General features: G+C 40.8%; 1 protein-coding gene across 5 annotated transcripts in view; it reads right to left on the bottom strand.

Moving 5' to 3' along the window:
* ENOX1 (ecto-NOX disulfide-thiol exchanger 1) overlaps positions 1-13,688 on the bottom strand; it is a 582,538-nt gene that overhangs the window by 120,272 nt on the left and 448,578 nt on the right. For all 5 annotated transcript variants that reach the window (XM_037986753.2, XM_037986751.2, XM_073013850.1 and 2 more), the window contains 2 exons: positions 6,320-6,426; positions 2,274-2,391 (listed from right to left, as the gene is read on the bottom strand). In XM_037986753.2, coding sequence (XP_037842681.1) covers positions 2,274-2,391; positions 6,320-6,426 — 225 coding nt within the window. The remainder of the gene's footprint in view (positions 1-2,273; positions 2,392-6,319; positions 6,427-13,688) is intronic.

The raw sequence follows: 13,688 nt of genomic DNA on the forward strand, positions 1-13,688 counted from the left end.
GTTAGTTGCCTTCCTTTCCCTTTAATCAGTCCTGTGCTTTCTTCAGAAACCACATGCCACATTCTCTGGTCCATCTCATTTTGAAAAGTACGAAAAGACTTTGAACTCCTCGGGGCCTGGCATTTGAACTCCGGTTCTTTCATCTCTTCCCTCAGAACCTGGTATACAACATGCCCTGCACTTTGCTCATTAATTCTGCTGACCAAGTAACAGGACTGGTGAAAGTTTTTTAAAAGTTCAGGCTCTACTTCACGCTCTCATCAGATGCCTGGGGAATAAACCGAGAGAGGTGTCAGGGGATCACATCTCCATTGATGCTTCTGCAGCGGAGGCTGGGCCCTGATCCTATAGGCATGTATGTGCTGCAAGACCTCCTCAGTGAGCATACAGTTCATTATTCTGGTCCTATCCTAAGCAGACTGTGAAATTATACACAATTCTTACTTGCGAAATTGACAAGTTATTTGAAAAGAAACATCACCAAAACAAACAAAAAAGCCACAGGTTCAAATGAGAATTTCTGACTGATGCAATTCTTTTCTCCTACACCTACCTTGTCAGGATATTAAGAATCCAAGTTTCATGTCAACTTGCCCCTCACCCAGAAGCTTCACAAAGGATGAAAAGTGCTTTTGATAGCAAGAATTTATTTCTTTATTTGAAGATCTTGTTGAACTTAAGAAATTCACACAAATCCTTGCTCTCTTGTTTTGCTACATGAAGGTTTGTAGAATAGAAATCCTGTGAGGAAGGTGGTCTTCCCAAATAAACAAACCTGAGTAAAGCAGTCCTGAGGAATCTGCTCTGGGTTTAGTAGGAGACATATGTCACTGACACATAAGTGCTGGGTTCATTTTTCAGACAAGGGATATATGGCTTCAGAAAATAGTGGCATAGTGCCTACTTGTATGTTAAGCTTCTGAAAGATTAAAATGAATAGAATTTGAGGGTGAAAGGGAAAGTTTCTAAGGCAGTGGTTCTCAAGCTTTGGCACGCATCAGAATTTCCTATAAGGCTTAAATCAGATTGATTGATGGATTTCACTTCCCAACACCCCCGTAGCCACTAGACGTTTTTGATTCAGTAGGTCTTGGGTGGGGCCCGCTAACTTACATTTCTAATAAGTTCCTAGATGATGCTGGTGCTACTGGACTGAGAACCACACCTTTGAGAACCACTACTTCAAGGAAATTAAAGCCCTTTCTCTATATGCCTGTATGCAGGAGCTTTTTCTTACGATCATCACTCGCACCCCTGACATTCTCTTCTACAGCCCTGGAGAAACAGAGCATCCTGACCACTCTGCAGTCTTGGTGACCCCATCCTTTTAGAATCTTGATTTTGGCTTCTTAATAAATTAGCAAAGATCCTCGATTCCTGGTCACCTGTCATCTTTCTGTTAAAAAGTCTGTAACAGGTGTGTGTTTTATTCACTTGTACAGATGAGGAGACAGATCAAATCTATACCATCTCTGTAATTTTCTTTTTTGGCAATGATGGCAATTATGGTTCTTCCTAGGTCCTTTGGACAATGCCCTTCCACTCAGACAAGCAGTCTCCCTTGGTGTGTCATGTTTTGAATGAGCTTTTCCCTTGCCTGCTTTTACAATACCAATGGATTTATACCTAATTCAATTATATATAAAACTCATTGTAAATTCAATTATATATATCCGTTGGTATTGTAAAAACAATACCAATGAGCGTTTTAAATCAGCAATTCCCAATAGACAGAGCACACGAAGCAAGGTTCTCTCTAAGCGTCTCTTCTTTTTACAACCCAAGGAGTGACACCCCTAGCTTGGTACCAAATGGGGCCAGCCTTTTAATTACAGGTTAGGTGACAGAAGATTTACGGGAAAAGAAGTCTAATTCTCCAGCATGTTGGCTCGGAAGCTGGAAAGCTTCTTCAGGGATTAAACAATTCCCATGTAAGAAGTACACTGACTAAAACCAAGTTTTGCCCATATTTTAGCATCAGCTGTGGCTGCCGTACTCTGGAAAAGGATTTTTATGGAAACAGGCAAACATCCCTGAAATCATCATGGCCCCAGATCTGCGTATGGAGAAACAACTGGAGCAATTTAAATCACTCTGTTCCCAAGAAGGAGTGTAAAGTTCTATTAATAAAAAGCAGAGTCACTCAAAGATGAAAGTTTAATATAATTCAAATAAAAGTGAGTTATAGGGCCATTTCCCAATACTTATGCCCCCTCTGAGATTTGGAAGATCATGATGATACCTCATGGGCCTGTGGCAGTTATCAGCGTTACCTGATTCATCGACTCTTATTTTTTTGGTAGGGCTGTCACAATTCTCATCGTCAGACATTTCCATTTCTTCTTCACGGCGGATGCCCATGAGCTGCTCACTTTGGGCATTCCGGAGCTCCTGCAAGTAGAGGATGCACACAAGTCAGAGTCACAGACACATATGGCTTTCCCCAATGGTCTTTGGGTATATATGACTGGCATATTAACATTCAGAATCCAAGGCTTTTATCTCCCAAATATAACCTCACCTAACCTAAAGGAGGTTCTGAGGGGTGTGGGGTAGAGGGTAGACCAAGGTCAGGCTTAGATTAATCCCTGCTCACCCATGACTAGTTAAGGAGTCTTTAGCAAATAATTTAATCTCTCTTGAGACTCCACTTCCTCATTTGTACAAAGGGGATAATAATATCCACCTAAGAGGGCTGCAAAGATTACATAGAAATACCTGTTACATGGCTGGCCCATGTACAGTAAGGACTTAGAAATTATGGTTAAGAATATGAACACTGGAATTTTAAAAAGGACTGTTCTGCCATTGACCTATGGTGTGACATTAGGAAGGATTCTTCATCTCTATGAACCTAAATTGCTCACTGGAGTATTATGATTAAAAATAGTTCTGAGGATGAAATGAATTAATGCATGTACAATACTTAGCACCATGCCAGACACTTGGTTGGTCAGTTGATAATGCTGGACATTATTATTTCTCATGCAAACATAGTGCCCCTGCATGTGTGTATGTGCTCATGTGTGATCACACACACACACCCCATTCAGATATCCAAAATGTAAAATCAGTCAGATGTTAGGGAACAAAACACAAACAGATGCCTTTTCTTTTGTATTGCACATGGTCATGTAGGGGTTATTGTTTTTGTTGCAGTGGTTGCTTTAGCATCACGTTTAGAGCCACAGATCTTAAGATCACATCTTACTTTTTCCACTTATTAGGGGAGTGGCTACAATCAAGTTATTTAATTTATTTGAGACTTTGTCTATTCACTCACAAGTGAGGAATAATAATACAAGCTGTTTGGATGCAGTAGCATATGTGAAAACTCATTGTAAAGAGTAAAGAATCACAGTACATTTCTTACTACTATGCCTAAAATCAGAACACTGTAATCACTTATGCTAAGTATTTATATTATTATTTTGTATCAAGGTATATATTACATATTTGTGAATCCTTCCTTATTCATTCTGTTCTCTCACATGTACTATCTTCAGAAATACTTAAAACAGGGGAAAGCCTCCATTATTCTTTCTTCCCTCTGTAAAGTCTCCAAATAAAAATCAAATAGTTAAAATAATTTCACGTTATGATCAATAAACATATGAGTAACAATAAAACTAAATTATTACAATGAATTTATTAGGGGCATGGCTTTAAACATGGTTCCAGTGCCCATTTGATGGACATGCATATATCACTCCATGCTGTGGGTTCTCTCAATTCTTTTCTCTCCTTAGCTCACAGATTTTAACTACAGCATGATGGAGAGGAAATTATTTATTGCTAACAGCATTTGAATGGTCAGCTCTGTACCCTGGGAATCACCCTTGCAGAGGACAGGGAAGGGAGAAAGCAGAGAGACAAGGTCCAAGGTGGGGTGCAGGGGCACCAATCAGAGGCAGCCCTGAGAGGCCAGAGGGATGGCAGACAAGGCCTCCTTATTTGATTATGCCACCCAGAAGAAAGAGGTGCCAATTCCATCTTAAATAACACCATCAGGCATTGGAGGCGGGTGTCACATGTGATTAGTGGGGAAATTTTTAGGCTGTGGACAGCTCATTTTTCTACTGACAAAGAGCCCAATTCCCAAAGAGGTGGCCTGAAAACACTTGAAACAAGGAAAAGTCAGGTGGAAAGAATAAATGAGGCTGAAAGGGCCTGTTGTTTAGTCCCTGCGATTAACGACAAACTGTCATATGGTAGTTGTTCTTGTGGGAAAAGGTGGTGGAAAAGAAAAAAAAAATTGAGGAAAAAATGCTGAGGCTGTTTCCACAGGGTGCCTCTGGTTCAGCATTAAATCACTAGTACACTCTAATACATCTGTAGAGGTGTTGCAGATAATTAACAGATGCTGTACATGGGAATGTGGGAAAAAATCAAGCCAATTATCAAGCTTATATGCAACTGAGAAATCATCCACAATGTTAAATTACCAACTGGTATCTAATCAATTAAGCGACATGCGAGAGAAAAATCACAGCTAATTTAGAATTCTGGGTCCTAATGTATATCAAAAGAGGTGGGGAAAGTAGCAGGAAGGCACAAAGACCCTTCGCAGGAGCACCTTTGACAGCTGCACTCCATCTGTCCCTCGGGGGCATCATTTCTGTCTCCTAGTACCGAACAAAGGAAGCAGGCTTCCTTAGACCTCCATGGAAGCCTTCACACATCCTGCTCCCCACCACACCCGCGCGGAGGAGGCAGGGTGAAGCGAAGGTGAGAAGCTGAGGCAGACGTGGCAGGAAGCGTGATTCAGATCAATATGTGACATTTGCTGACACTCACATTCTAATGATGGCCTTTTTATGCTCAGGTTTATTCGGTAGCAGGCCACCGGCCTTTCTCTCAACATTCCTTTTAATCACGTTTGGTTTTTATGTGAAGTAATAAACAATTCACAGATCGATCATTCCCAAATCTGAATCAGAGTTTATGGGCTCCAATTTGTGTTTTCATAACCCTCAGTTTGTATATTGCATCACAAACAGAGGACTCTTTTTTTTTAATCTTGAAAATCCACCTTGACCTGAGTCTTAAGTCAGAGTCAGGGAGAACATCAGGTAAGCACCCTGCATTTTTCTGGTCCCTGAAAAATTAAAGAGAAATCCCACCTCTTCCTTACTCATAATCTTGAACAGAAAAACAGAACTGAATCAGTCACCAACCACCATAGGCATTAGTGAACAAAATAAAAAATGTCGTTCTTAACAATAAATTGCACTAGCATTTTAAGTGTCACATTATTGTGAAGTCATTCAGTATTCACCATAATAACAGTGATAATAAAGAATTCATTTGGTATTCATGTGGATGTTACATCTAGTGCCACTGGTATTCAACTGTAATTTAGCACTAGTTAATGGGCACTTAAAATGCTACCCAAATGATTGATCCCATAGTACTTTGTGATTCCTCAAACTCTATATGAAATACTTATTTTACAAGTGTGAGTCAAAATCATTAAATAAATAAACCTTACCTTCCGTAAGTTTGGGATTTTGAAAGAGGGGAATGTCATTTAGAGAACTTTAATATTAACATGCTAGAGATGGAGAGGCATCCAAATGAAAAACATTCTTTCATTAAAAAAAGAAGCAAAGACAGTATACTTACTTTTAAATTACAGGTTCAAAGCGTACACTACTCTGTGGAGTTAAAAATAACAGCTGGACGACCAATGACTAATGACACATTTTGGTCCTTCTAAGTGGCAAGGAGGTCAAATTCTAGACTGTTCTCTTGGGGGTAGATACTCACACTTCACACATGCATGGATGCTGATGGTGGACCCAGCTGGCCTAGATATTCACTTCCCTTACAACACTGGCTCTGGAGAGAAGTGTAATAGGACTTAATGGCTAGCATAGGGGACTCAGATGCTCCTTATGATGAGAAAATATGGACGGAAAGGCATACTTGTCCAAAGAGCAAACTGTCATCATCACGTAGAACACTAAAAAAATCCCCTCTGTATTTAAAAGCCAGTTTTCTATTGTAAGTTTCTTTTTTTTCTTTAAAATAATTTGCTAGGGAAAGTGTCTTGGTTGATTTCTGAGATCTTTATTATGAATGGGGAAAGTTATTTTCTCCCATTGCAGGGGAGAAAAACACTCTGTTCCTTAAGTGTTAAGTCAGCTGCTTTTCTGGACAAGGAACAAATCTCAGCTGCATTTGGAACTGACAGTGAGATCAGACAATGGCAGGCGGACTGCCCACTGTAACAGAAACCATCATGGCTGCAGCCATGCTATTCTCTGCCAATCCAGCTGTGTGATGGTGGTTAAAAAGTAATAATAAAATCACCAACCTCAGAATGCTTTCGCCAAATGTCTATGTTCTTGCGCTGGGCTTTCGAGAAATGGTCCCAAGCTTTTTGTCTGGTAGAAGCGTTGAAAACGGCCACAATCTGCTCAACTTTGGTGAACAAGGAAGTCAAACAAGACAAGTAATTTATGTTGTGATCACTATAGGGAAGCAAAGCAAAGACACTAGGAGTCTATGGATGATGTCACAATAGAAACAACATCATCAATATCCATCCAATTTGTGCCTTTCGTACTTACATTTTAGCAAGGTTGGGGATGTCTCCCTTCAAGTCTGTCTCCATAACTTTAGGTTAAAACAAATTCTAAGTATGACTGGGAAAAGGGCATGGGCATCTACTTGCAAGCATTCTTTAGCTGTTGTTTCAATATGTGATTTGGTCTATCTATATACCTAGATCTATAGATATATAGACACTGGTGTTGGCATCCAGATATACAGACAAAGTAATGCCAGGGTTGGGTGCAGAGAAGTGAAGCCAGGGAGAAGTGGCTGAACAAGGAAGAGCCAAACATATATCATTTTCTCTTTTGGTCTCTATCTCAAGGACTCAGTCACGGTCCTCTCAAGACATTATCATGTCCAAGTTCCAAGTTGGGACAATGAATAGCTGTGCCATACCTCCCCTCAATCTCAGGGGGTCATTTTTCCTCCTTGGCTCCTTTTTCTCCCCCTGTTGCAGGAACCATAGCCTCTACCTCAAGACAGACCAAAGCTCACCCAACCAGCGGCAATGGCATGCGGTCTTATTTCAACCACCATATGGCGCCCTCCATAGCTCCTCATGATCACATTCCGTTATCACTTTCACAAGGCTCCCCCGCCCTCTGGCTCCCAAACCACTAGAAGTTCTAACTCTATCATCTTGACTTAATTTAGTACTTCTGCTGCTTCCAGGCCTGGTGCTACTGGACTGGTAAATGTTGAGGGTTGTGAACAAAACTACATAGACAAAGGCATGGGTTCTTAGTAGTGGGTATTACGGGTGGGGCCAAGTAACTGTGGACTTAATCTTGTTTAAACAGTTACTAATCCAGTAAGCATGAGATTAAGGAAATTAAAGCACTGAATTAATCATATGATTAAACCTGAACTTCTAAATTTTTAGTTAAGAAGGCACACTTAAAATTAGCTTCTCAAGGATTCTAACACCCTATCAACATAAATCTTTCATACGTGATTCCCAAGGCTCTATTATAAAAAAGGACATCAAAGCTCTTCCAAATCTTCTGGTGTCCAAAGAATGTTAAAAAGCAATAGATTAATCCCCACAGAAGAACAACACTTGGTGCCATAATTTTTAAAATCAGCACACAAAATAAGTGTATGATGCAGCAGAAGGAAAAAAGCAGATTCCATTCACTTACAGTATCGTGAATCCTTTTCTATGCTGATGAGCAACTACTTCTCAATCTATGGCTGATTTTCACAGCGGGCTTTTATCTTTTTGCTATTAATATTTTTTACCATTTTCCACTTCAGGAGAATCCCAACCCCAAATCTCCTTATTTAGCAAAACCTGTCATCATATCACACGATGAATTTATTTCACTCAATTTTAACAGGAGGATTTGCCTTCGGTTTGGCTCATACTCTCCTTGGGCACACGTGGCTTCCCTCCTCGACCTCAACTGGAAGAACTAAACACCAGACTAAACACCTGGGGCTGCTCTAAGTGCTGGTCTTCAGCTGACCACTGACCCTTAGTGCTCTGGTTGGCTGCCCTGCAGCACAGCCAGCAGAGGAGAGAACCTGTTCCGGTGGATCGCTGGGGCTTTCTGCATGTTTTGTCTGTACACAGGCTGGGATAATTGGGAATTTCAGCTGCCTTCTGTAGGGGCAACACAGAACAGTCAGCCCCAAATTTAGGCTGGCAGGGGTGGTGATCAAGAGCTTATTAAAGAGAAATGGGCTTCGTTGCTTATAATAACAGACCTCTTTGGCATCATTTAGAAGAGGAAGAACTATGATGTCCTGACAGCAGTCCTAAGGGGAAAGGAAAATATGGGTTGAGACTGAGTGTTTAGGTGGTAATAGTGAAAATTCTGACATCAATCAGAGAAGGCTATTAATAAAAATGAAACACTAAAGAAAAGTATATCTGTTCATAAAAACGTGTAAGGGGCCACAGAGAATGAAGGTAAGGAAGACCAGTAATGCACCTGGAGGAGTATAGAAAAGAAAGAACTAAGAAGAAGGACCCAATGGCCCAACAGGGCACAGGTTTAGGGGTAAAAGGAGATTCCCTAATATCTACTCAAGCCATGTGCTATTAGATATTTGCTGTTTGTGGCTAAGTGCCTCAGTTACTTAGAGCATGTTATTACCATATCCCAGGGCATAAGTTCATTCATTCATTCAACAAACATCTGGATTCCTACTAGCTACCAGGAACTTGACTAATTGCTAGAAATATATGATCAAGGCCCAGTCCTGTCCTTGATGCAATCATAGTCTCAGAAGAGAAAGAAAGACAAGCAGATAATTATCCTATGTAAGAGAGGTGCAGACGACAGCTTTGACGACACAGAGAAGAGAAGAGAAGAGAAGAGAAGAGAGTAACTTAAGTAGATAGGTGGAATGAGAAAACATTCCACAAATAAGGCAACATTTCTGCCACGTCTTAAATAGTGAAGCAATGCTTGCTTGGCAGAGAAGGCAGGGGTGGCCTGTTCAAAGGCTGGTGTAGAGTTGTGGGAGGAGGAGTGAAAGTAGCTGTGGGGCTGGGGCTGGGGCTAGTGTTAGGTATGAATCAAGAGGGACCATGTGTGCTAACTCTGATTGGGAACTTTATATTGTAGGATTGGCTTGGGAGAAATTACAAAGGAATGAATTGAGGCAGAGGCTCTGGCGTGGAGTGTGGCACAGGCAGTCATGTGACTGGGAGACTTGATAGGAGGAGGCAGCTGACTTGCTACATGGGAGGAGGAAGAGTGGTGGGAGGTACCACGATGACTGGAGCTGGGAAGTACATCCCAAACTACGCGAACAAGCACCGGTGGAGGGCTGAGAAAGAAGATAAGGAATTTGCTTTTGGACATGTTGAGTTTGAGATGCCTGAAGACCATCCAAACGGAGCTGAAATATGGATTAGGGGTTCAGAAAGAAGTCAGAATTCAAAGACATATGTCCAACATTTTCTGGGCCATTCTCAATTTCTTGTATTCTTTTTCAATAGGGTAATGAATTAGATGTAAAACTCAGTGGGATTTAATTTTATACTTATGAACTTATACACTTTTTTCCCTATACCAATCAAAAAGCAAATCAAAAAGCAAAACAAAAACAAAACAAAAAAATCCAACAAAACCCCAATAACGGTGTAACTCAGCTTATATTTGGAAACCACCCACAGTATTCACAAAGCCCAGTTTACTTCTCTCATTGCTGGACACACTGTCTCTGAACCAGCCATTTGTCTTGCAATTGAAAGTTCTTGGGCACACATGAAAAAGGACTCTGGAAGAGTGCCTGGATCAGCATTAATTCATCATCATTAGGCAAAAAGCACCTCTAAGAGTATGCCCTAATGAATGTCATTCAAAGACAGCATATTTTTAAACTCATAAATCAAGATGACTATTAGTATTGATGTAAATATACTATTCAGTGCTTATGGCAGGAAACACCAGAGAGGAAGTCCATGAATTAGATGACCACTTACTACCTCTCTGGTATAATTCATACTACTTACTCTATCTATATAGAATGAAACCTGTTAAGTAGTTACTATCTGAACAGGCTCCTCAAAACTTTGCTTCTCAGAGAAAGATATAACCAGCAAACAAGGTGGCACTGGCATTTGTCCAAAACAAGCAGCTTATAGAAGTTGTGCTGCAGGCAGAACAAATTGAGACCAACTTTCTACCCAATGCTTTCACCACCTTAGTGGTCTACAGCGTGGTGGCCAGAGGCCCCACACAATCCTGTATCAGACAGAAAGCATAGATTCTGTTCTGACTGCCACTTACCTATGCAAGAAAGTATACTCAAAAGTTTTTGCAGGTAAAGGAATTTTTTTTCTTTGAGGGATAACATTTTCCCACATCTTCTAATAGCAACTGAAAGAGCTCTCCATCAGAAAATTTAAATTTACCCCTCACACTTTGCAAATCTTTCCCCCCAATTCTGTGTTTTAATTGTTTTGCCTAAATTAGGGATTCGAGGATCATAAGAAAATGAAAAATGATAAATTCTTCAGAAGTAGGCCTGAATGCCAATCTTAGATATCACAGTAGAGTCCCTAGTGTACTCAGCAGCTATCAATGACCCTAAGGGCAGGATAAACAGAGCCTTGATGAAGTTGCTAATCACTCCATACAGCTGTAAACCCTCACTAGTGGTTATTTATTAGCTTACACATGTGTATGTGTGGAGATACATACACTCACCTAGCATACATACATTACACACATATATGTATATATTCTTCCGATTTTAAACAAATCCATAAGACTAATTTAACAACTTTTTTTGTGTGCTTTTCCCCACCCCAAAATGTTTGGACATTTGCTGAGTTTAGAGTATACTTCTTACTGATAGAGAAATTTACAGACTATCATGAGAAGCACTGGTCTTTAACCTTCTCGGGGAGGGAAAGCTCAGAACAGGAGGATACCCATTTAGCCAGGACAGACCACACTGACGCAAGCTCCCTGGGGGAAAAACAGCTACTGGGCACAAAAGCTCAGATTTCTGGGCTGCACAAGACTCCTGAATTTTGAGCTCTGGGCAGGAACGCATGGGAAGTGATGAAAGAGAAAGGTTACGGTCCTCCAGAGAGCACAAATACAGCCCTTTTCCCTTCATGTCCTGCTGACTGCATTGTTTCTCACAGGCCCGGCACCTCTTGTATTCCTTGCTCCAGCTAAAGAGCGGTGAAAGAGCCTTAATCCAGTTCGTGTCCCAAATATCTGGAGAAACTGATCAAGTCCTTACAGGCAGTAGGCTTGCCTAAATAAAGTACCTCAAACAAATCTTCCAAGCTTAATTTTTGTTTTTTAATGCTATCTGGGCTCATGGTAGAGTCTCAACTCTGTAGGGTACAGAGGAAATTTTTTTCCTTTAAGGAACAACCTTTTCCCAAATCCTCTATGAATAGGCCATGAGAGATTTTCAAAGGCATATGACACAAATGAAATTGTTGACCTCTCCCACCCCAGCTTGTTTTTGTTGTTTTAAAATACTCATAGCTAGGGAAGAAGGGACAGAAGAAAAGTGTAAGGCTTTAGATGTAGTGCTGGAATCGGTGAGCCTTGGCTCTAGACTGAAGAATTATAATGGAGGGAATGCAGTAAGTGATTCCAGCTCTCAGGATACCCAGAGGAGCAAGACAAAGTCCAAGGGAGGAGCGGTAAGTGTCAGACAGAACATTACAGGAAGCTGCTGCTGTAAAAGAGATTCCCAGGCAGAGTCCTGCACAGATACTCAGGTTCTGGGTCCTGAGCATGAAGGAGCTGGCAGTCAGCCTGGCAGAAAGCCCAGGAAATAGAGAATGAATACGGTCAAACCCATACTTTTAGGAGGCATGGACTGGAATTTCAAATTGAGCAGGAAAAGGGCATTCTGGGGTTTTGTCTTGAGATATGTAAAAAAAACTTCATGTGACATTGTGAGTCCATTACAGCCCTCTTAAAACTGAGGCCAAAACACCAACAGCAGACATCATATTTCTGAGCTTCCCAGCTAGAGGAGGCCAGATACTTGTTTCTTTTAGGGCAGCATCCCCAATGTTTTTGGCACCAGGAACTGGTTTCATGGAAGACAGTTTTCCATGGACAGGGGGTTGGGGATGGTTTTGGGATGAAACTGTTCTACCTGAGATCATCATTAGTTAGACTCTCATAGGGAGCGTGCAACCTAGATCCCTTGCATGCACAGTTCACAATAGGGTTCGCTCTCCTACAAGAATCTAGTGCCACTGCGGATCTAACAGGAGGTGGAGCTCAGGCGGCAATGCTCACTCACCTGGTGCTCACTTCCTGCTGTGCGGCCCAGTTCCTGACAGGCCACGGACAGTACTGGCCCGGGGGCTGGGGACTTCTGTTTTAGGGAATGGAATTTGAATAGAATAAAGAGAAACCTACTGATCACAGTATATAAAAAATAGGATGTTTTAAGCAAATTTCAAGCAGGCAAGAAATGATCAAATTGTTCAAATAAAATAGAAAGATATTAGGCATATAGTGACTTTTAAAGTTTTGCATCGCTCCAAGTATACTCCAGGGAATTGTAAAGCCCTTTATTAATACATATATTTAAAAATTTTGGAAAGTAACAAAGCAATCCATCAGATTATAAATCTAATAGTTCCTCAAAATATACAGCATTTATTAAGCTTTTTAAATCCAATAAATCTCCTGCCTAGATTACCCCTGCTGACTAAATGAAAGTAATGTATGTACAGAAGAAAAAAGGGACAATCTAAAAAACAAAAGTCTACGTTCCCATCTTGACAACTCTACCAACTTCTCTTTTTAAAAGTAACCAGTAACCACTATTAACAGATCCTAGCACATCCATCCAGAAAATAAGGTTATGCATATAGTACAAATGTGTGTGTATTTTTCGATGAGAAACCTTTTTCACTTACACAAAGGAGCTAATATTATATACGCTATTCTGTACCTTGCTTTTTCCACTTAACATATCTTGGAAATCTATTCATATGTATGTTATCAACAAGGCTTCTATAAACATCTTCCAACACATCTTCTGAAATCCTTACCTAAATATCTTTATAAAAAATTCTTAGCAGTAGAAAGGCTAGATAAAAGAGCACCTGAAGTTTTCATTTTAAAAGGTACTGGCAAGTTGCACTCTACGTCCCTGAAGTGTTTTTCAGTTTGTTTCTCTTACCCTTTGCCAACAGTGCATAATCAAATTTAACTTTTGCCATTCCTGATGGATGAGAAAAGGCACGAATTACATGGTGACCAACTGTCTGCACCAGTAATATGTATGTTTGCAGTTTCCATTACAAGTAACAGAAACAAGTCCAGACTCATTGAGCCTGCCCTGTATTCAGTCATTGGCTCGATGCTAAAAGTCATTACACAGCTGTAGGAGAAGAGACCTAGTTTCTGGGGATCTTTTCTTCTTTGTGACCCTCAAAATGGCAACCCTGATCTCCTCTGGGTCTCCACTAACTCCCTTAATGGTTATGAAAATCATATAATGGTGGTAGGAGATTTCTTTCTTTTGGAAACGGAGTCTCACTGTCACCCAGCCTGAAGTGCAGTGGCACGATCTCAGCTCACTGCAACCTCAGCCTCCCAGGTTCAAGTGATTCTCCAGCCTCAGCCTTCCAAGTAGCTGGTATTACAGGTGCATGCCACCACACCCGGCTAATT

This window comes from Chlorocebus sabaeus, chromosome 3, assembly GCF_047675955.1.
Source record: "Chlorocebus sabaeus isolate Y175 chromosome 3, mChlSab1.0.hap1, whole genome shotgun sequence".
NCBI classification, from domain to species: Eukaryota; Metazoa; Chordata; class Mammalia; order Primates; family Cercopithecidae; genus Chlorocebus; species Chlorocebus sabaeus.